The 25,214-nt window shown below is 31.7% G+C and overlaps 1 protein-coding gene across 2 annotated transcripts; it reads right to left on the reverse strand.

The window, feature by feature from the left end:
* Positions 1-6,797: 6,797 nt before the first annotated feature.
* LOC105320558 (uncharacterized) lies at positions 6,798-9,626 on the reverse strand. Of its 2 annotated transcripts, none has more exons than XM_011418535.4 (4): positions 9,489-9,626; positions 8,421-8,857; positions 8,184-8,309; positions 6,798-8,072 (listed from the first exon to the last, which is right to left on the reverse strand). In XM_011418535.4, the coding sequence occupies exons 2-4, from the start codon at positions 8,821-8,823 to the stop codon at positions 7,309-7,311; spliced, it is 1,293 nt and encodes a 430-aa protein (XP_011416837.3). In that variant the 5' UTR covers positions 8,824-8,857; positions 9,489-9,626; the 3' UTR covers positions 6,798-7,308. The 2 variants fall into 2 exon arrangements, with proteins under 2 accessions (XP_011416837.3, XP_019919757.3); XM_020064198.3 differs by lacking the exon at positions 9,489-9,626 and adding an exon at positions 8,999-9,283.
* Between the last annotated feature and the right edge of the window lie 15,588 nt (positions 9,627-25,214).

A 25,214-nucleotide genomic window follows, 5' to 3' on the forward strand; every position in this document is an offset into this window, starting at 1 on the left:
CATCCTTTTTAACCTTGATTTATCCCACGGAATACATTAAGGAGTGAGAATGAAAAACTTATCAGAAATTCAGTATTATTTGTCAAATAAGATTTATTTCAAAAGAAATTCATAATATCCCATGTTTCCTTAAATCTTCTATTTTTCTGTAGCACGGATTGATGAAAAAAATTAGATTTCATTTACAGAAAATGTTTTGTTTATTTTTCATAAAGAGATTAGACTAGCATTCATGGTCCTTGAAAATATAATAACAGGTGCTGAGGCATCACAGTGCGCGCTGATTACGTAATGGTATGGAAGCGTAACCCTTCTCATTCTGGTGAATATTTGATAGAAATGACGTAGGCCAGCAGAAAGATGAAATCAAAAACAAAACAAAAATCAAAAACAAAAAGAAAAACAAAAACAAAACCAAAATCAGGAAGAAAAAATATGATAACGATGAACAAATCAAAAATGTACTTATAAAATATAGGAAAACAATTTACTGTAAAATTGATATATACTCTTTAAAATTTGTTATATATTTTTCTTGCAATTGAATATGGTTTATTCTGTCTTTCAGACTACGTACTTCATGGGATCTTAATTGGTGAAGATACAAATTTAACATCATTTCATCTTATTTTTCCTGACGTGTGCGGTCATTATTATCTTTATGTAATACTATCAGTTTTAAACAAGTTGTGCTTATAGACCATGACATAAAGCATTATAGAGTTAAGTTTACATAGTAAAGCAGAAAAATATGGAAAGAATACAGTGTAGCAGCGAATAACAATAAACGAAGTATTATAATACATCTTCACTTGTCTTTATTTTTTTCTTGGTATCATGTTAATCATCATTTTGAAATTATAAAAAGTTATATACATAAACATGAAGATAAATATTTCACAACAAACTTTGAACATTACAATCTATACTACTATATTTAATAAAAATAAACTCGAATTTTTGGTCTTTAATGCTGATAAATGTTTCATATATATACTAAACGTCATTGGTACTTGAAGATTACCAATTTGTTTTTGTTTTTTCTCAGTTAAGCTTTGCTAATTAATAACCAACGAAAATTCCTAAAAAATCCCGGAAATCATCTGGATGTTTTGGATTTTACAATATTGCGCCTGCACAATACATTCACGCTAACGGGATCTTTAGTTTATGTTTCCACAATATTATATTTGCATGAATAAACTCAGAAAAGATAATACAAATACAGGTAAATTTTCATTGGAAATTTGCGTTATATTATGTTCATATATATTAATAATTTCTTATGAGAGAAAGTATAAAATAACAAATATACAAGTACTTACTTTTGTCTTCGTGATGACCAAAAATATTTGATTACATGCAAAAAAAAATCACATTATATTTCTTAGGAGAGTGAAGATGATAGAATATGTTTTATCGTAAAAATGAAAAATGTCCTACAGACCCAGTTTTACGATAGAATGCGTTCCGTGTATTGTCTCTGTACAAAAGAAAATACGTGTACGTTGGTGAAAAAGTGTTGAATTCTTCCATTATATGGATTAAAAATTTTAAATAAAGGTATTTACAGTCTCAAAAAGGTTTATTATGATGAATTTGACTGTTTTCAAGGCAACTTCATTAATATTCTCCAAAATCGTTCCGGAGCGATTCTGCAACTTTCTGCTACATTACGGGTATATGGAAGGCATTTTAACTGTGGTGAGGGCCTTTCTGATTCCCGTGACACGGTTAGATTATTCAGTTTAAGAAAAGTGTACAGTGAAATTAATAACATTATTGTATGCTTATAGCTTTGTTATGTAAATGTCAATAATACGGTGTGTCGATGTATCTATTTCGTAAATGTCCGATATGCAATGTCAACCCGTACACGCACGGGACAAAGTCAAGTGAACATCTAAATAAACTTTTCGTTAACAGAGATTTCAAAAGATAAGCGTTTGAAAATTATGTCTTGTGTTTAATTCTTGTTTCTCTTTTATAGATTTATGGGTTGGTAACAGTATAAAATTGTTTCGTATTATTAAAAAACGTACATACAACTGATTTCATTTTTAAACCTTGAGAATTTGGTTATGAAATTATGATTTTGTTATTGATACTACATAGATAGGTATTTTTCAATTCTTCAATTAAACATTCAAGTGCTTCAGCGCAATTTTTTTAAAAATAAAATCATTGTGACACCACATTATCACTAAAAATGCGTTTAAAATCTTGGTTAAATTATTTATTTATTAATTAGCTAAAAAAAAATAACAAGGTTACCTTTGCTAAATATATTTCGTTATATAAAGTATTACAAAATGTACAGTTTGATTGACAAGTCACTTAAATTCTGGTCATTACATTTTCACATCAATTACAAAAAAAAACTTTTTTGGATTTCGTCACAGGCAATAAACAGACGTTTTTTTTCTAGACTGTGCATAGTTTAATCTGGATTCGAAAATTGGTGCCTGCTGTATCATGCCTTAATTGACAGTTGTAATTGACTTCGATGGAACATGGCGTCACTTGAACAAGACTAAAAGCTTCATCTGTCAATTTCCTTTGTTTTTAAATGATTGATGATGTTTACGACGTGTTGTTTAAAGAAGTTCAAAATGTAATGTCATTAAGATTTAACTATCTTTATAGGAGACTATTTTGTAATTAAAAAATAAAGTTCCTGGAACACTTCGCAATTTAATGAGAAAATAAACAAAATAAATAGAGATGATTTATTCATATATTCAAAGAGATGAGAGATCATTTGGAATCAAAAATTGGTAATTAAAAAAAAATCTTCTAAGATGACAACAAAAAAAGAAATTTCCCCTCTAGCAGTTGGATGTACATATATATAAGGAAGCTAAATGTATTTTAATGAATTCTGACATCACAAATATTTATCAAAGAAGCACTTCATTACCATCACATATTTCACACTGTTTGAATCAAACGTCTTCATTAAAACCCCCATCACGTAAGAAGTTGGCGGCAGACGACATCAAACATTGCGCGGAATGAAGTTGCCTATATTTGAAGTCCCGTTTTATAAATAGTAACATTTAGTGACAAGTTCAGTAATACGTAGATATGTATATATGATGCTACCTGACCGATATATTCTAGATAAGTATAACCGAATCGCCTATTCCCCCCAGATGTCACCTCAATTTGCATATCCTTGATTGGATAGAAACAATTGAGTGACTAATAAACGATGTACCACGGTCGTGTACTTTTCTCCGGCTACATGTGTACTTGATTTACCACAACATTACACATAATAATTTTATTACAAATGAGAGCACATTTTATTAAGATTTTGACTTATTTTGGTGGTTTGTTATGCTAACACCGACCTCCAAAATATTAATGTGAAATAATAAATCACTCTGCATTAACAAAATATTGGCAGCAACATATTTTGTAAGTTACATGGTAAACAAAACATCACTAAGTTTCTACATTGTATTAAAAGATTATAATTTTTTTTATACATTTCTTTTCATACACATGTACATGTACATCGCTCAAAAAAAAAACTGTTACTGTTTGTGATGTGGTATCATTTTTTTTTTTGCAATTCTGCGTTGCCCTACATATATTATCTTTTTACTAATGAGATATTTAACCCTTGTTAATAGACTAGCATAAATTAACTTTACAGGTGAAACAAATGATACAGCCATGCACAACTCAGTTAATGCATGCACGGATCACTTCCGAGATTTATTTTTAAAAAATGCGTTATTTTTTTTTTCTTTAAACATTTTTTACTGTTCAACAGGTACCTTTTGTATAACGTCATAAAATATTGCAGCTAACAACAAACGTCTCAAGAAATAAAGAGAAAATTGTTATATTAAACTGCAGGCACTTGCATAAATACCATGTGTTACAGGACCCAAAAATCCCATAAAATTTTCATGTATAAGATTATTTGTTGATCTTTTGAAAAGTAAAAAAAAAAAAAGGCCATTTGCCAATCTATGATGAAATATAACATTAATATAAAATTATCGGTTCATAGCAATAAAAGAAAGTTCAATCCTTTCAAACATTTATGAAAATAATTTTTTATAACATGGAAAGAAAAAAAAAAGAAATTGACAATTGTTAGAAAGGCATTTCAAATATGTCAAAAATCATGGGGTCTGAAATAACGTCAATTGAAATTAATTACAAGTTACGAAAAAGTTAATTATTGAGCATATAGCAGGTGTACTTTTCTAACCTTGTGATTCACCTTTTTACCATAAAAATGTAAATATCCTCCTCTACTCAGCGGCAAAGCGTGTAATTGTGACCAATGCGTAACAAAAGCATGCCCGCTATAAATTGTTTACATCACCCATGTACACAATCGGTAAATCTAAACATCTACTCAACATCTTTTATCGATAACTTTACCTTAACTATCTTTTTTTTAATATCAAAATTGATTTTTTCAAACTTTAAAATGACTTTTTAATGGATGGACAGTTTTTACAACATTACCTGACAATTGACATATTGATAGTATTAAATAACTCAGATTGCTATCTCTTTTCTTTTTTTGTACAACCCTTATCAATTTTTAAATGGACGTTTTAACAGCCGCTATAAATTAATAAATGAATCACTATACTGTACTGACTAAACTCTTTTTAAAAAAATTGGCAAGTCAAAAATATTTACCCCGAGTACCTGAAGAGAGAGAGAGAGATGTAGAGACACGTCTCGGTAGCAATACCGCAGATGCCATTTTAGGAAAGGTGGCACATTCTACAATGGTTGATATCATTATCAGATCTCTTCACTTCGATGTAAATGACTCGGATTCCTCGCATTTTTATCAGTGCAAGTATTTCAAAAACAAATATTCAATGACACGTTTAAGCGAGCTGAAATGATTTCGTCCGTCTCAGCATTTCAGTGAAGGGCGCTGCTGGTGAGGCGATATTGTTGAGTAAAAGTACATGTAGGGTATACATTAACGATTTTTCGGTGCGTAGCATCGCATGCTTTTACTGGAAACACCCTTTGGGGGTACATTCTTGCTCTAAGTCAAAGCGGACAGGGTCGGGGATTTTTCAATTGATACTGTTTCTAATTTTATCAACAATACCAGACAACGAAGCATTTTCAATAAACCTTGATAAAAAATAACCACATTGTTGAATGTCATAACAATCTTATAATAACACAAAAAAAAACCAACAATATACATTCATCGACCACAGTAATTTGTACCTAGATGGGCACTTTGTGTTTATAATTTGCTTAAAACGTCTTTTGATAACAATCGCATCACACTGAATGCGAAAGAATTTACATATGATTTCACATCATATATATATATATATATATATATATATATATATATATATATATATATATATATATATATATATATATATATATATATATATATATATATATATATATATATAGATACATGTACTACATGTAACATCTTGATTTTATATATCAGAAAAAAGGCGTTAAATATAGACCCATATTTAATTATAAAACAATTGTTTTAAAGAAGAAATGGAACTTAAGTCACTATGATATGAATCAGGTACATTGTTTTGTAATGTTTACAAGTGGAACCTCTAAAAAAAAGTCCCACATAATTTCTATTCTTACGTACTAACATTTACGTAATATTACCTTGCCTTTACCTTATACTAACTTTTACGTAATTTTACCTTGCCTTTACCTTACCTTTATGATGTAAAACGTAATAGAGAAAAAAAGTGACTTTGATTTTTATATATTTGGTTTTTTTTTATATTTTGTTGAAAAGTACGGTCTTAAAGTATAAAAATTCATAAAGACTTAAATATATTCTCTCTCTCTCTCTCTCTCTCTCTCTCTCTCTCTCTCTCTCTCTCTCTCTCTGAAAATTAATCATGCTGGAGAACTTAAAAATTGATTCAAAACGATAAACATGTATATCACATTTCTAAGACTGTAAGTCTAGCTTCCACAATGGACCTTAAGTTTGTATCTCTGGGAGATAAAATCTATTTGTTTTCTAAACATACAAATGTATGACCACAACTACACTAAAAATCTGTTTTTGCAATATTCCAAAGAATAGGCTCGAGATTTGCAGTGCGGCGATGATAAAGCATATTCGGTATTGGGCCTTTTTGAGTCACCCTTCTTTAGGGCAGTTTCCATCATATAAAAAAATCACGAAGATGAGATGTTCTTGGTAATGAATCATGGTATATGTACTCACAGACCATAATGGAGAGTGATGAATAAGTTGTCTGCTTTCAATCAACTAACGTATAGCCTTCTTCTTTATCGACAGAGTGAATGTGTATGCCCCTGTGCCACAGTGATAGATACCATTAACGACACACACAGAACTTCAAATTTAATAGTCGACTGTTTTCAATTTTCTATCTTGCCCCAAAAGTTGTTTAACAATTAGTGCTTTGTTGGTTTGTGGGTGTTTGAGTGATCTGACCTTAATTGTTTCGTTATCTGTCAATATGTCTTCTTTTCCCTTTGAGCCTTTGATGAAAACCTGTGAACTTTGGCAGCAGTTTTTAAAGACATGTAAATCAGGACTTTTCCCCTTTATTTTCCTAATACCAGACACCGATCCTAATGTTCAATACTCTAACCCACAAAGATAGCTAAGTAAACGAAACGAAAATGGTCCGGATTATTGGTATCCACTTAATAACAAATAACTGGGACCGGCGTGAAATGTAAGCATTGCCGTACTCCTGTGTCAATAATAAACTTTGAGAAATATAATCTTTTCCCTCTCAAACAATGAAAGAACAAAGAAAATGTTCAATGGTTAAGCTTTCATTTATTTTTGTCATCATTTACAAAACATTGTAATAAACAACAAACATGGTAATATTCAAAAATGAAAAATACAACTCCAAAGCAGTGTTTCAAATCAAAGGGCATTTACATAAAATGAGTAAGCTTTCTCGTCTTTCGGGACAAGACAAAGAAAACGCAACACAGAAAGCAGAATGGAATTGCTCCTATAGGATTTCATTGTGGAAAAATAGATTAATGCACAGCACCATAGTAAGACTCGATCATGTATCCCAGCGCCAGCACCGAGACTTGAACAATCATAAATAAATACAAAAAACGAAATGCATCAAAGACAATGTACATATGTATTCTTGAGTAAAAATACAGGGATAGAAAGATTCAATGTGGATTAATTTTTATTTATGAAATCACATCGGTAGTTTGAGCAAACACGTAAGTCTCTAATGCTAAAGTCTATGAACAAATATTTACAGAAGTCTAAAAGGACTAAAAAGTCTAATAATAAGTACTCTAGTACCCTACCATAGGCACACACGTGGAATTTTGGGGCGATCGTTGGTAAGGGGAATATCTATAGTAATCTCGTCTCGATTTCATACAATTGTCTTCAAATGACCTTGAGTATCCATTGCTTTGGACACTACATGAGGTCTGGAAGGGCACCTGCTGTTTTTGGTGATCTTGAGAGTAAGTATTATCATTATATAGTCTCTGGTCAAACTGGCAGCTGGAATACATATTCTCGTTTATCTGACTAGAAGATGGATACTGTTTGTTTGAAGCAAAGCGACAACTGGATGGGAACTCTTCCTTGGTGCAGGGCACTGTGTAGTTTGGCGGTGGGGGAGTGGTGAAGTGGCGGGTCTGTCTGTATCTGGAGGGATGGCGGGAAGGGAAAGAACCAGGATACTGGTAAGGACACGTCACATTTGGCGTGAGGTTATTGATAAGTCCCATTAGAGAGGAATTGAAGTGGCTGGACGATGTAGAAGATTGCATAGAGTTGATGATGGCGTTGAAGTTAAACTTATACGTATGCCTCTTTCCAGACACTTTGTTGAGGATAAATTTGTCATAATAGAATCGAAGAGCACGACTCATGTTGTCATAATTCATGGAGGGCTTGTTTTTCCTCTGGCCCCACTTCCGAGCCACTGCATCAGGGTCCACCATTCGGAATTCTCCACTGGTTCCTTCCCAGCGAATGCAATCTTTATTTTCTTCCTCTGAGAGAAGTTCCAGAAGGAATTGCCACAATTTGATTTGACCACCGCCTAAAAAACAAAAAGATATGCTATTATATACTCGTATAAAAACATAATCGAGAAATGGAATTGTCTAGATATGTAAGAAAGATCGTGAATGATAACATTAAGTGTACTTACATGAAAGAAGTGATGCGATCCTTTTCAGGGTTTCTTCAAACTGTTTCGATTCCTGCGATTTTTCTTGTTTGTAGTTGGTTTCCTTTACTGGTACAGAAGGTGGTGGGGTTATGGGAGATAGGCGATCTGAAAAGAACGAGATCGTTATTAGTTTTTAAGTCTTTGATGAGAAAAAAAAACAGAAAAAAAAATGTAGAACTGAAACTTATTGAATGAGAAAAATTGTCAGGTCCCTACCTTCGGTAATGATACGATAATCCTTGTCTTCGTTAATACACTCAAGAATTTCACTCAGTCGTCTGCATGGTACAGCAGCAGCAGCGGCGGGTTTTATGGGTTCAGCGAGCAGGCTTTCCAAACTGTTATTGTTCTCGATCGTCTGAATGTGCTCTTCATACGAAGGAGGTAAAAACTGAGTCTGGGGTTGTTGCTGTTGTTGTGGTGGAGAAAGTTGAAGTTGTTTTTCTTTGGTATCCCAGTCCTGATAGAAATTTGGAACACAGTTCACGTCCAAAGTGGGAACGATGTTTTCTAAGTCAGGAACAGACTGATCGTGTCCAAAAACTTGAGTTATAATGTCTTCTTGGCCGAAGTCAGGAAAATCGGCGAAAAAACTGTCGGAGGTTTCACTGGTCAACATTTTTATTGTTTTGCGTAATGGTGTGCAGAGAATTCTGAAATGAATAAAAAGCCTACATTAACACAGGTAGGACAGAGGTACATAATAAACAAATCGCTTAGTAAGAGGTTTACATATAACCGTTCGCCCACCGACGTTTAAACGCTTTGTTGTCGCAAATAGGTGAATGAATTACCTATATGACGAATAAATGTACACTAGTCATGTATCGCGTTCAGGTGGAGTAAAGGTAAGCAGGTGTGTGTGCTAGCCGAAGATATATACAATCTAAATACAACATGCTTTTCCGCGCTCCATTTTAAGAATCCGCTATCTCTTAGGAATGTCATTCACGAAAACGAGGATCAATAAATGCCGGTATGCCGTTATCGAGCTATGACGTCCGAACTTAGAACGGGTATTCCCTCAATTTACTGCTATGTTATGAAAAGAGGTCCGAATTTCAAAGCACGCGGTTTCGTCACAACATGTAGCATCCAAAGAAAACTCCACTTCGGCATTTTGCTTTCCGCCAATTTTTTAAACGGAAACGACCTACCTTTAATATTAAAATTGATTTTTTTAAAAATATCTAAACTGAAATTAATGTGATCCGTAGAGTAGAAATTGTTTTAAATCCCTTGTAGTTGGCTAGTGTTATGTAACAACATTGGCCAAAAGCCTACCTTTGTTTCTTTTTTTTTCTGAGGCAAGTGTTACATCTAGAACATATTATGTGAATAAACCGTTAAAGCATTGCCACTCATATATATAGGCCCTGAGTCACACGTTATGCTTACACTACCTAATAGTATACAACGAATACACACACATTTTTTGTTGTTTTTCTTTCACACCTGACTGCATAAGCCAGTCATTTGGCGTTCCAGTGGTTGGCGCTCGCTTGGCGGGTTGGACTTAGTATTCATGTACCTCGTCACCTTATTTTGCCTATGCTCCATTTACTCCTCTCGTCCAGAGGCTAGTCCCTATAGTCTTCAGCGATCAAAGATAGCGCACCTGCTATTTTTACGCATTTTTGTCTATCTGAACGTGTTAGTTGACGCACTCAAAGTGATTTCATATTGTTTTTTCTAACATTGATTTTGGCGATTGCTACCACAGCCCATTTTCACTGTCACGATTAAGTACCTAGATGTGCATTATTTCTGAACCCATGGGCCAAACGTGGCGGGGGTGGGACCAATAAAAGCCATTATTCCCGCGGTTTGAGAGTGCGACAACTACCCCTCCCGCACTGGGTCGCCAGCGCTTCTTGCTCTGGGTTACTGGTACAGTATGATGAAAATCGTGATAATCTTTTAACCGAAGATGTACTATGTAGTCCGTATTGACAATATATGATAGCAAAAGTAAAACCTCTTAGCCTTGACTCACAATAATTGCATCATTCAGCCTTTACCATGTAATTTGGTACAAAAGTATAAAGGTTGCAAATAAAAAGAAGCTATATTTGAGTGAAAATGTGTTTTATTCTTTTATTACAGAAATAAATAGAGAAGTATGTAAGGTTACGAATAAGACTTTTAGAAGCATCAGTTGAATTTCAGGCTAGGGATCAAAATTGTTTTTAGAGCCCGTGCCAAAACTTTTGATACATATCTACCTGTATATATTCACATTCAGCTTAAATCAGCTGAAATAATTGACCGTTTTTGTAGAAAAATATAATTAGTCAAAATGATAAAGAATTATTAAATTGCACTTTAATTATAAAGGTGAATGTAAATATTAGTGCTGTAGGAGCATGGACTGGAATGTGCAATGGTGTCGCATCGGGAATAATATTATCAAGATTACTGAGATTAGCGTATTACAGATGTTTGTTAAGGGATACCCTATCAACATTTATAACTCTACTTCAGTGATAATAAATTGTGTGTCATTTTTTGTTTATATTTCGTGAGCCACAATAAGGGTGGTGTTGTTTTGGCCATTTCTTCTACAAATAAAGGCAGCCAAAGAATTCGGAATAGAAGGCCCGGATGAAAAAAAAATCACCGAATTCTTCCCATGTTTACTGCATACTAACGGAAAATGTGATCTTTCACTTCGAAGTTCCCTTTGGAGACAAGAACCCAATGACGTCAGAAACTCCCAATCTACCTGAATCTCGATTGACCTTTAGTCCAGCAGAAATATGCCTAGTTGCTCAAAATTTACATACGATGTACTTGCAAGAATGAAAGAACATCTAGCTGGGTCTTCAGAACTTTTACACGTTTTTCAATTAAAATATCAAAGATAGATCTCAATATATTTATACCTAATAAAGCATATATTTCCAATTTATCAATATTGAATGGTGTACCTGTTGTTTATTTTAAAGATCAAAATCTTTCGATTGAACGCCGATCGACATCGGTGCCAAGCAAAACAAGTTGAATCAAAGTAAATGGAATAATTCGTTAAAGTCCACAACGAAACTGTCAAGAGTAATTGTTCAAAGATTTCTTGTCTATGATACAACTGGCGATATGTCGGCCATGGCTTGGGTGGGGCTGGTCAGCTATTTACTATTGATCACGGCCCAGTTGGCAAATATTATGAAGTCGAAAACTGAGACGAATGTATTTAAAGGTACCTCAAGTACAGTTCTGCACCAAGTTCTCGGGTGTGGTTCTTTTTGTTAAGTTTAACCCAGTATTTGAATTCTGTAAAAAATTAGATTTTAATATAAAAAATTCAATAACTTGAAACATTATCACATTGTTTTTCTTACTCCGAGCAGATTATTATTTTCTTCTAGGCTCGATATGTAAATATAGAAACGGAAAATAAAGCTGATCTTTTTCTTCTGGAGGCCGTCATTTTTTTTGTATTGATCGACTTTTTTTCTCGATAGAGATTCGGTAATCAATATATGTAAATTCCCTTATCACTCCAATGCTTCTTGAGAGGCTTCTGCTCTCGGCGTAACATAGATGTAGGAAGTGTTATGACAGTTTATCATCTCTTTAACAATTGTCTTTTCATTATTTATACCTGCAAAATAAATAAAATTCCAACGCGCTAGTTAAAACGAGACGCCACAAACAAGGACATATAGAGCTCGAATTTCACTGCTCATTTGAATTCAAGATTTTGATTGATATTGGAATCAAATGACGTGTAGTGTTAATTTAGAAAACTTAATTGTCTTTCAACCGTATATTACCTGTATCGCAATCCAGCAATACGAACTTGTCAAAGTAAATTAAGATGATTCAATTGCAACGCTTTTTGACAGTTTAATGCATTTTATTTCGTTTTTTTAGTAAATCACAAATTGCGTTTTAACTCATATGAATACCAATGTCTATAGATATCCTTAATAGTTTAAAAATCATTGGCTGATCCTCAAAATTTTAAGAGAAGTTTCTTTCCTTTGTAATGCTATTTAATAAAAATAAGGAAAACTGATTTTAAGAAAATAGTCTCCAACTTGGCCTATATTTCCCCTATAACTACTGTTTGATAAACAGGTATATTTTTTTCGCTTGACAAGATTTCTTGGATGAGTCTATCCCCCTCCCTTCCAGTTTCAAAAATGAAGCTACGTGCCTGATAAAACAGAGAGAGAGAGAGAGAGAGAGAGAGAGAGAGAGAGAGAGAGAGAGAGAGAGAGAGAGAGAGAGAGAGAGAGAGAGGGAGAGAGAGAGAGAGAGGTGTATAAAGGAAGGAAAGAAAAGTACACCTGATACTTTATAGAATCTTTATACTGAAAGCCTTACAAATTCAAACAAACATCACATTATTGTTGTATGTTGAAAAGACTTCTGCTTTGGAAAATCCCCGTTTAATCTCCACCATATCATTCATAAAAGATAACGCCTTGAAGTAATGTTTATACTTGAAGGTTATTGAGTGGCGCGAATAGCTTAAAGTTTAAGCATGAGATTTAAAATTAAAATTCTCGTTTTGATAGTTGCCTAAACATTGCCTAATTTCTAGTTGGTTAACCATAATGGGCCTTTAAGTGCAGATTAACTCATTTTTTTAACACGTATATACAGATATCTAGGGCGAACTAACTTCTTACCAACATCCGGGTGTCGGTATCTTTATATAATAAGCAATATTCAAGTCATTTAACTAAACACTTAGTGTCTAAGTTTAGAAGCAAGAACTTGGCCTCTCAAATAAGATTAGCTGTAGTTGAAAAAAAATAGAAACATTGGAATCAACATGAAAACTAGTCAACAGGTAGCAACATTTGTGTTTTGAAAGTTAGTCCAAATAACGAAAAAAGCCAAATAACGATGACTAGGCGTAAGGCGTCTCTTTGAAAGTACACTCTCAAAAGAACTTATCTTTGGAATAATCTTCATTGAAAGTTAATTGTGACAGAAATAATGAACTGCGGTGACCCTTCAGACTTTTACATGGTCAAAGCAATTAAAACATCGTTTTTATCCATTCTTTAAGTGTGATCAAGATCGCAGGTACTATATTATACATGAAATCTGCATTGAAGACTTTTAGGAAATAGATAATTTAAAAGATTTCTATGCCTATTGCGTGCACGTATAATTTTTTTGTATGTCATTTTACCATTCTAAACAGGTGTGAAATATAAAAAAAAAAGAACAATTTTATTTCTTCTTGCGCCCGAATCTTGCACTAGCAACCATATGAATACGTAATAAACATTTTGCGAAATTGAAATGAATTTCTTCCTAAAATCTTTGAAAGAACATCGGCTGCAAGATGATGTAAACAATAAAATAACTTCACATCGATGCTACAAAAAGTTTCAAACGATTTTTAGAATTCAGCAAAGAGAAGTACATGTATGGGACTAATGATGTGCTAACGCATTTTGCAGGTAATGATTAAGTTGTACTTTTAAGATTTCATATTTTCAGAAAATAGACTCCTTCTGATCACGTTGATTATCTGCTGGCATAAAATGCATTGTCCTGGCTAAAATTTTGAAATTGTCGCTTTTAAAACGTTTAAAGTAAAGAGATTGTGCTTACACAAATATTTAATTAATCCAAAGTTTCAATAAATCTGAAGGCGAACATGTCCTAATGTTATATCCAGAAAATTGAAATTTTCAAAAAAGAGGAAATGGTTTTGATATTGCTGAAAATAGTTACAATTAATTTTATGTAAATCGAAAAAAAAAACACTTGAGTGTTTATCAATAAAAGTTTGATCATTGAATAGAAAATGGTAAGAAATGGAACAATTTTGAAGTGTTTTATTTTTCATTGAACACATAATTTTATTTTCAATTACAAAAATTGTTTATTTTGAATTAAAAAAAATATTTGAGATTTTAAAAAAACCCACACAAAGCGTTTTTATTCATTATCGTTAAGGTGCAGTGCCAGTTTTGCAAATATATTTTTAAAAATTTTGATCCTGATCGTGAAGTTAATTTAAGTTAAAAAAAAGTTTAAACGTTGATCTTATAAAAAAAATATTTCGATCAATTATATAAAGAGGAGAACGATAAAAAGTGATGATTAACTTAACACAATTTATCGCCAATGTATATGTCTTCGTATAATCAACAGCTGCTGATAATTTTTTGGTCGTTGGCATTCTCATTCATTAGCCAATTTATGATTTGAAGTAATTATCACTCTAGAAATTCCTATTATAATTACAATGTACTTCCGCAGCGACCAAATTTCAAAATGTAGCACAGTTTAAAGACATTCTGCTTGCATTTACATTAATAATCTTGAATTAAGTAGCAATGTGTAATGGTGAAATATAAGGATGTTATATGCGCGCCAAACAACTACATGCATCTATCAGAACGTCCAACGATCTTTCCAGCCATAAACTAAAAATCAGAATTTTTTTACCATTATGATACTGCTCTCATAATTCAATTAAAATGTTATTTTTATTCTTGGTTAAGGGTATGGTGATACATGATGCACATATATATAACACGTAACAATATTAATTAAAGTCGCTTATTTACCTGAATGTTTACTAACACTGATGAGTTGCACGAATTTTACACTTTGTCGTAAAAAGTACTAATTAATTTTGATAATTCTGCTTGCAACTTTACCTTTCATGATGAAAATGACTTTCACAAAGCGTTGAAATTTGCCAGAAGAAAGATTTCTGTTCTATGGAATATAAAGCAAACCAATTTTTGTACAGTATGATGTAACTTTGCTTCAATCAGAGTCTCTATATAGGTTATAATATAAATCAGAGCACTAAGTAAGCACCGATTCTTTCCTGTCTTAATGATACATGTTATAGTTTACAACTTAAAACAAAACACTGCCGACAGAAATTGCAGTTTATGTTGCTTAAATTCTAGCACACACTTTATTTCTTGTAGTTAAACAGTGTGTTGTCATAAACGTTATGAGTACTTCGTTGTGAAATACAAAGATATGAATATTTTTCGCTAGCTTTATTAGTTCTGACTATATATCCTTTATTATGTGGTATTTTTATTTTATTTCATAAAGAATATTCCAGACATTTCCCTGTACGTGACCTTGCTCAAGGACAGGGACAGGGCCCACATAACCAATATTTATATAGTGATTGTTTATAATATAGTATTTATATTTATATTGATTAGTCCTTGAGTTGTCCTTCGTGATAGGTCGCTAGTGTTCTTGAAAAAAAAAGAAACAACAAAGTATTGTGATAGCAAAGAAATTTATACATTACTCTGTACATGTATGTACAATAAATTAAACAATCATTTGGATTTCATTATAAAAAGACCATTATACCTCTACCATATTTAGCAAATGTATTATCGGTTATTAAAATATATCATTAAGAATAACAGTACCAGTAGTCAGCGCATCAGTGTCTCTCTCTCTTTTTTATCTATCGTTATCCACACACTCTTAGTCCTTATTCTGTTAATGATAGATATATCTGCTGCTCCTGAATCTTTTCTATAGACCAAATAAAATATGATGTTGGTATCAGGCAAATTAAAGGGAGTTGTGTTTTAGCTCATCTGTCATAAAGAAATATACATATATTCTTGAGAAGGCTATGGGGGTAGTTGCGATGTTACGACTTTATTGATATTCTTTTTTTTTTTAAAAAGGGGGGGGGGGCTCTGTATAAAAATATAAGAAAATACCTTAATTTGAAAAGTAAAATGTATGATTTTTTTTCTTTACGAAATAATAAGTTATAGCTTAAATCAGCAAATCAAATCTGAAAATTTTCGGTAGATCTGGCTCAACTGTCACCAACCTTCTTTAAGTCAATATTCAGCATCATTTCTAAGTTTTGACCTCAAATTCATGCACTTTGACTTGAGGATTTGAAAATGTTGGTGACGGCGGGGTCTCAGAGTTAATTTACTGAGCATCCAGCTTCCTTAAATAGAAAATACACCCAACAGAACAATTATGCTTCTCAGTGAATATACCGGTATGACGGAAAAAATTGATCATGGTGCTACATATAGGCCTACATGTATGTAATTGATTTGCCATTAGGAAAATTAAGGTATAATTGCCTGTATGTATCGAAGTAAAGATTTTAAATTGAATGATGTTGTTGTAAAAATACGTATATTCAAAAGCACACACTGGCACCGTGCTTGTGATTTCTATGGTTCAAACAAAATTTAAAAATAGAACATTACGTAAAGTGTCAGAATGCATTTCATCTTAAAAGAGAGATGGAAATTAAATAGAAAACAGTACATAATTAAAAGAATTAATTTATCAATTTATGCCAAAAGGTAGAGAAAACAAAAGTCGATTTATTTATAAAAAGAGAAATCCATCATCATCCTTCAAGAATACATATCTACTCTGCTTGTGCTTTCAAGGTAATTCCCCTATTACTTGGTTCAGTAAATGTGAAAATTCTTTAGTTTACATAAATCTTTGAATTTGATTTATCTGTCTCACCACGTTTACTTTACATGTACATGGGTTTAAAGTATCCCTAATATAATAATATACCCTTTGTTTTCTTTGGATTTTGGTGGGATTAAGATTAAGAAGAAACTATAATAGAAACTTTGATAAGCAAGAGGAATGTGATTAAAATACATCACACTAATGGCTTGTTATCTTCGTTGGTGACGTCACAACCAACACCTTGACCTCCACCTAAAAGCGCTGACCCGAATGTTAATTTCCTAACGTATTTTTTTTATTAAGTTTTAAATAGAACAGGGCATATCCTACTTTACACCATAAAAACTGCTTGATAAATTGATTCAGGGTCACGGCAGAAGCGCTTTCTTATTGTATAGGTTAAAATTTGATAAATATACAATTAGACAAAAAAGAATTGTTACAATTCTTGATATTTGATTGGGGGGAAGGTTACTATAAATAGGGAATAATATCGTTCTTTAAAATTAAAGTTGTCAGCAGCATCTTTTTTCCCGAGGCATTCGACGAAGTACTGGTAAAAAAATTCTGATAAATAATTAATCAAAACTTCTTAGTCTGTGCCTTTAAAATGAGTTAATGAAAACTAAGAAAAACTAAACACGTGCGTAAGTAGATCGGCGCCTTGCAGGTAAAAATTGTTTTTAACGGTTAATTACGTAAAAACTAATTCAATATTCTCATTCAATGAATTCGAAGGTCACCCCAGCATCTCTACATAGACATTTCTTCCTAGTTTACGATGCACTCAAACTTATATTTCAAGTAAAGGTAATGGTTATAACGTACATTCTAATTGAACTAATTAATTTCGATCAGTTTTTTGCTGTAATTTCTGCGTGAACGGTACTAGTAAGAGAGTGACACTAAGTAATAAAAGTAATGATCTTTCTCACTTCATTCGTTTTTTAAGTAGTTTTTGGCACCAGTGTTTCTGGAGCAGGAATTCTAAAGGACCATTATGTTAATTAGGAATTCAAAAACGATAATTTGTTAAAACGAACTATGTATGATGTTTTTTTTCTGAAGTTATATGCTGCACGCTTTAATCAAGATTCTTTTAGAAACTTAATCATTTCTATTGTTATACTCAAGTGCGACAAAAATACAATAGACGTACAGAACACCACCTATATTATTAAAAGATGTATATATGTCATTGTATTTTCTCGTTATATAAGAAATTGGTTCTTTAGCTCACACTCTAAAAAGCATTTCAATTGCCAGTTACATTTCTTTTCTTCATGAAAACTTGGAGAGTCTGTAAAAAAAAGTGCCTCAGTAGAATTTGTAAATTCAGACTGTTCGCCGAAAGTTACAATTTTTACAAAAAAAATTATATTCATGGTCACCTACTAGTAGTCAGCTGCTATTGAAGATTTATTTTTTTTCAGCTTATATAGTTAGTAGTTAATCTAAAATTTTTGTAAAGCAATTAAAAAATGAATCTTATCAAACATTTCAGTATTAATATTAATAATATTTGAAGGACATAACAATGAAAACAGCCAAGGAATGGAATATCTAATAATAAAAAAATCACTGAAATAGGGTTATAAAAGTGATATAAAACTAGTCTTACATTTCCGAATGAATAAAAAAAACTATAAAACGAACTTGTCATTTTTTCATTTTCAGAAAAGTGAAAGTCAGTAGTTTTCATACTGTGACCATTTGCCCTTCATCAATGGACTAACTTTTATGGCAATGCGTAGGAGTACATATTGTATGTTAATACAATTCAAGCATTCACACAATCACATTTTAGGAAAGCATGTCCTTGGAATATCAAGTTTTAACCACTCAAACAACCCAAAATCAGTAGGTAAAATATAATTGACGAATAAAACTACTACTCTTATATTCAAATAGGTTCCTACAACAAGGTTTCTGCAGCAACTCACAACTATACTCATTTTTACGAAATCAGATAGGTTAGAATAGGATTATTCCTCGTTTTTACTGAAACAGGAATAATTACGCCGCTCAAAATTTTTTATTTTTTAAATTTATTTTACTTTTTAGTATAAAAATTATCACAAGAGAAAAAAGATAAACAGAAAGGGAATGCTTTCTGGGGGGTTTTTAAGGTTGGAGTGGTGGGATGAAACATGTCTTTATTACTATCAACTAATAAAACTAACATATAAAATTCAATTTTTTGTTTTTAATAACCAATATATAAGAAAAAAAAAGGAATAAGAGGAAGGGAAAAGGAATTATGTTTTTGTGTAAGAGAGAGAGAGAGAGAGAGAGAGATGGAGAGAGAGAGAGAGAGAGAGAGAGATGGAGAGGAAAAAGAAAAAAACAGAAATTTAATTAAATTTTGTTAGTTTGCAAAATATAATGTATATTTAGATCGATTGTGTTGTCACAGACCGATTTATTGAAAGTTTTCTAAATTTAGAGTCATGCATTGTTATATATATTTTTTTTAATTAGCATATCTAAATCCTTGTCTGAAATTGTTCTATGATGGCTCCACACACCTGCCTTTTGTGTCACCAATTCTATCTAGATGTAAATTCATCCTCATGATGGACATTCTTTTTCATCTTTCTGCACTTTTGTTGTTATTTAAAGATTTTTTAAAAACTAATTACAGCAAATAGCTAAGGTGTTAAAGAACATATCAGAGGTTTATTAATTATTGTTTTTTATGCTCTTGTCTCCAAATTGACATATTTTTTTATAACCTATTTTTTTAACACAATTATTTTGTTCTGCATTTGGTAGGTCATTGTATGTTTTCTTTAAATACGCAAAAAGGGCTCACTTGATAATGTACTCTTAGTTTAATTACAAAACTATTGTTTTGTAACATGGTCTATAGAATTATTACGTGTTTACCGCTTTTTGGGGGTACCAGATTTAATTGGTAAAATACTACGTTCCAAAGATGCAAAATTGTAAGACAAAATAAACATATATTAGCATAAAATCAATTAGATTTATGATTGTGATAAATGATTTTTTAGTCGAACATGTAATCACCATAAACCATGCCAAACTCATTCGTCGATCACATGCTTACTGTTCCGCGTAAGGTAATATATATGAAATACTTCCGCTATAGAATCATGGCGAAAATGGCTGAATCAGATAATTTTAAAATTCTCTTATCCAGATGTTTGACATGGGTAGCAGTCCATCATAGGGATACAGAGCTTCAAAACAGTTTTCTGTTTTAGTAAGTTTTGTAAAAAAAAAAAAAAAAAAAAAAAAAAAAAAAAAAAAAATATACGCTGTGGATATGTTCTGACAGTAGCTATTCTTGGAATTTTGTGACGTCATGGTCACGGGGATGGTGCTGTCTTAAACTTCTGAAATCCGAGACCATTATTTGATCGTATATCATTGATTGATTATTAGCCAATAATACAATTGTAATTTGGTTATCAGAGACCGTGTCAAGTTAACGAATCTTTAAAAACACCTACATTTTTTTTTTACGTTTTGGCACATATAAAATTGTTGCTTTGATGTACCAGGAAGAGATAGTCTTTGATTTTAGAAAACAATTATCGTTACTTTCTATATGAAGTTAAAAAAAACCATAACTCACCACTGATTGCTTTTTAACACTTATTTGTGCAGCGCCAGATTGTAACCTGCCATGAATTATACTTTAATTTCTTCTTTTATCAACCTAAAGTTGCTATATAGTTGCCATCTTAATTTTTACCATTGATTCTCATTTGTTTTAAAATAACAAATCATATTTTGATGCTCTTCATATAATTTGTATTTATTTAGTTGTTTTATCGTTTAAAAATGACGAAGAGTTAGATTTATAAAAGTTTTTCAAATGTGAATTTAAGGCTTTTTACAGTTGCTCCTGGTTAAGATTCTCATTATGAAAAAATGAGCAAAATAGTTATGTTAGCATAAATTTAAAAAAAAATGTATTTTAAACAACTGAAATAATGAAATGGCTTAAGAATGACAAAAAAGGAATATATAACAATGGTTTTCATTCCTTACCACAATAACTAAAGAACAAAATTAAAATCTTCAAAGTTGTACTTTAATCATTTTTATCTAAATTTCAGTGCACTTGCAATGAACAATGGAACAAAACATTGAAAAGAAGTTTCCTGAAAATCTTAATTAATGGATTCATAGCTCAAAAGAGTATCAAAGTAATCATTTGAAGGGCATTTTTACATTGTTAATGTTAATGGATTTTGAAAGAAACTGAACGCAATTAGTAAAATTCAGTAAATAAAAATATAGAATTACATTTTTGGAAAAAATACAGGCCTAACTATTTATTAACTTTTAGAAGTATTTTAATCGGGTATATAAAAATGCAGTGAAAAGGATGAAACAGCAGGTAATATGCCTATTGCCATGTTGTAAATTTTGAATTTATCGGCTGGCAGTAAATTCAAAATTTACAACATGACAACTAAATTTTGTATTTACTGCCACCCGGTAAATTCAAAATATATAATACTTTTTACCCTTTACCCGGCCCTTTAGTATCAATATATTGGAGAGGTATGACTTGTAGTAAAGATTCTTTATATATCATTTTTAATGATTGTACTTTATGTTCAATAGAAGGTAGAAACAATTATACCAGACCAAAAATGCATCTGTATTTCTATATATTGTAATATTCATCGGCGGTCTTTTACAGAAAATAATACCGAATATTTTAGAAAAATTCAGCCTTGACAATTAATTGTTTACGATTTGTACTTTTCGATATGTTTCTTATAATTGATTGATAGTGTGTGGTTTGTTTATGATAGTTGTAAACTTGATATATTGCCTCATTTTCGGCAAATACTTGGAACTATTTACGATTGACTGAGTTGTCAATTTCCTTACAGATTTGTAATATATTTACTTTGGTTTGTCTCTGGCTGGCATTATCTCTGTAGATTCCTTTTTTTCCTCATCGTTGTAATTAATTCTGTATTGGTAAAGTACGAAAATCCTTTCATGTTGAAAAAGACTTATTACGCATACAATATTCATTAATGTTGAGCGAGGGCTTTTAATTAAAATTTTGTATGATTTTATCAAAGAAAAAAATGTAGTTTGTAATCAACTGAAAGAGCTTTTGACATGTTATTGGGAAAATATTTAAAGCACTTGATTGATTTTTTTTTCATAAGGAAGACAGCGTATTTGTTAGTTGCATTTGAATATTATTAAAAATGATTTAATTAATATTATCTAAATTGTTGATAGTTACATACATTTTTTTGCACTACATGCTTAATAGCTTCAATAATTCGGTGTAAGCAATACAAATATGTTAAGGTGGCTTTTTACATTTTAGCAATTAACAAAAAACAAAATTCAAAAAACAAAAAAATAAAATAAAATGGAAATACAAAATTTGAACTCATTATTAAACACTGATACAAATGATTATTACTTGCATAAAAAAATTGTGGATTTTTTTTTCTTGTGAAAATTGTTCAAAAACTGATATTATGATAGTCTGTACAGAAAACTTTCTCACTTGAGCCAAAGTTTCTTAAATCTTCTACACATACACATGCCATCATCGTTAATACATGGATTTTTACCTCTTGTCTTGGCTAATATTGTTCTTTATAAGAACTATTACACTTCTGGGCTACGTTTTACAAAAGAACTTATGACTTACGACTAAATTAATGAATACTAATTAATCCCCAACTAACCAAAGTTTTATTCTAATGGCTGTAAAATATAATAATGGAAATTAAAAAAGTTATAAATAAATGGTTTACATACATTTTTTTAAATTAATAACCATTTTATGAGACTGAAAATATTAACGAATCTCTCGTAAGTTCTTTTGTAATAAAATACAGTCCAGAAGTTCTCTTTAAAGTAAGTCGATCATTTCTGAGTTTGTTTTTATCCGGGTTTATTAGCACATATTTAATGTCATTCAAATGAATTTTCCATTGCAACTAAAATATTGCATGAATTCTAGTGTGTATTTTTCTTATAATTGTTTTCGGGGTGTGTGCGACCATCTTGTACAATATTGAGGATAAAAATGTAAACATTTCTTGAACTGGCTTGCTGTTCTAAGTAATTGAATAGGCATTATACTGTTCTCGTATGCATACTTTGCAAGCAAAATAACATGCAGGACTTCATATTTACTGCTTTTATATATTTTGGCATCGGTTTTGGTCAGTTTCGGCCAGAAACAAGCCAGTTCAAGAAATGTTCACATTCTTATCCTCAAATGTAAAAGATGGCCGCAGACCCCCCTTAAATATATATAAATGTCAATCCCACACACCATTCTTTTGAATATTGTTTGTAACTTACAAACGAAACTTTTGCCCTTAGTATAGAATACGGGTTACAAAAAAGCGCCTTTTGAAACGTTGAACAGTTTTCAATAAATAAACACAAATATTTTGGTTTACAACCATTTTTACAGAAATCTGCAAATGATATTTTTTAAATATTTGTCATCTGAAGTTTTGATATTTATGTATACGCGCTTATTTAGAAAGTTTTGCATTGACGTATAAAAGTTATGCGTAAGATCGCATAGAATTTAACGTTTTATTGCATGTTACTGATTTTGCGGAAATTTACCAAAGTTATGCATGTAAACACGGAAGTTGAGCATTCATTACGCAAAAGTTTCGCTCTTTTTTGCAAGATTGTCGCTTCGTATTCTTACGAAAAAGATGTCTTTTCGGCGAAAATGAGTTCAATGAGCTTTCGTTAAAAACCTGGAAATTCACCGTGGTTTCTAGCATATCATTGTCAGAGTCAGGTTTTGAATTAAAATCCTAGAGCCGATAAACTTCTAAAGATTTTCTTCTTCATATCACCAACTTCAATTCGGGTTTGTGGTTTTTAGGTCCTACCCGAAACACGGGTGAGTAACATATGAACACGTGTTCCGAGAATACAATCCTCTATCGCTGCGTGACCGGGTGCCGGAATTTCCTTTCGATCTAACCATGTCCACCATTTTAAAAAATAGTTGGTTGTTTTTTTTATGTACACGCGAAGAGACGTATTCATATCCTTATGGGAAATCTAAACATTGGTCTTTTTCATACTGAGTATATGTCACTTAGATTTAGGGAATGGCATTACTGTATTTAAATTGTAGATCAAAGTGTTGTAATTATCTATCGTCGAAGTCTCATTAATTGTTTCGTTATAAAGATAGTAAAATATCGATGCATTTTTAAATAAATTAAACATATGCAATGTTTAAAAAAAATGTTCCAGTCGTTAATAAATTTACACAATTTTAATTAATATCCAATACACAAAAAATGCTATTAAGAATCATCTTAAAATTAAAAAAAAAAAACCAATCTGAATATGCTTAAAAATGTCATAAACAATTGAACAAATATTTACTGGCTTAGATTCAAGGGGTCCATTTTTTAAACCAGGCCAATGATTTGCAAAACAAGGGAATGTACTCCATTTCGATAGCAGAGAAAGCAACAAAAGAAGCACAACTCAACACGACGAAAACAACCTTGCCAGGAAGTCTGACACTCTAAATGTATAACTTTACACCACGATATTGGTTTTGAATTCAATATCGTGATATTTCGTCTCACCCTCCGTATGATCAGGTCTGGTGCAACGGGCCAATGGCATTGCGTCCCTCCGATCCAAAAAAGGATATCGCATTTTTGGAATCTCGGTACGAGTAGGTGGTACAGTATCCTACTTTTAGTACTTTTAGTACCGGATATGGACCGGACACGTGTGTTTGTGGAGGAAAGATTACACGATTGCATAAGATAACAGATCGGACGATAAAACTTTGCTCACACCTTTGTTTTTCTTTTCTTTTATTGGGTCAACAGTAAAATACATCTATAAGTAAGACGCAAAACAAATGAACTTTCTTTCGTAAATATCAATGGGGGTCTATTGAAAAGAATAGTAATTTTATCTTATATGCCACACTCGGTGTAAATGGATAAAAATAAAATCAGGAAATATAATCTAATATTTAACATTACCCGGTATATGTATATGTATTTTTATGAATAATGTCTTTTTCATCAATGGAAAACTTAAAAATTGTCATTACAAGCATAAAGAAATAATTGTTTTGTTAGCAAAAAGTAGAGCATAGGTTTCAAGAGTTAAATTAGATGGATTTCAAAGTAAATAAAAACATTTAACTGTATGTATTAAGATAATCACATAGGCGGTTGTATGCATATAAATTAATATAATATAATTTGCAAAAGACTAATTGCGTTTTAGAACTGATGTTAGAACCATTTTAACAAAAGCTTGGACTTTGGGTAGTTGAGTCAAACGCCAGTGACGTAGGTATGTCCATTTCATTGCAGGCCACTCAGCCATGGCTCTCTGAAATCAACAGGATTTGTCTGGCTTTTGAGCGAAGACTACGCAATCGGTGTATATTTCGCTTGAAACCAGCGTCATTATTCACTTGTTTTGACGCAAGAAATAGATCGCTACATCCTACTGAAAGTCCGAGGTCTTGTTAAAATTGTTCTATTTGGCAATATCAATCGTTTTACCAACAAACATTTGTATGAACATACATGTAGATGATGT

The sequence above is a fragment of the Magallana gigas genome, chromosome 2, assembly GCF_963853765.1.
Source record: "Magallana gigas chromosome 2, xbMagGiga1.1, whole genome shotgun sequence".
In the NCBI taxonomy this organism is placed as follows: Eukaryota; Metazoa; Mollusca; class Bivalvia; order Ostreida; family Ostreidae; genus Magallana; species Magallana gigas.

Excerpts from the sequence above, each read along its gene's own strand:
- LOC105320558 (XM_011418535.4), bottom strand. The coding sequence starts at position 8,823 with ATGTTGACCAGTGAAACCTCCGACAGTTTTTTCGCCGATTTTCCTGAC. Across the intron at positions 8,310-8,420 it reads TTATCGTATCATTACCGAAG|ATCGCCTATCTCCCATAACC; the intron begins GTAGGGACCTGA and ends CGTTCTTTTCAG. Across the intron at positions 8,073-8,183 it reads GATCGCATCACTTCTTTCAT|GCGGTGGTCAAATCAAATTG; the intron begins GTAAGTACACTT and ends TTTGTTTTTTAG.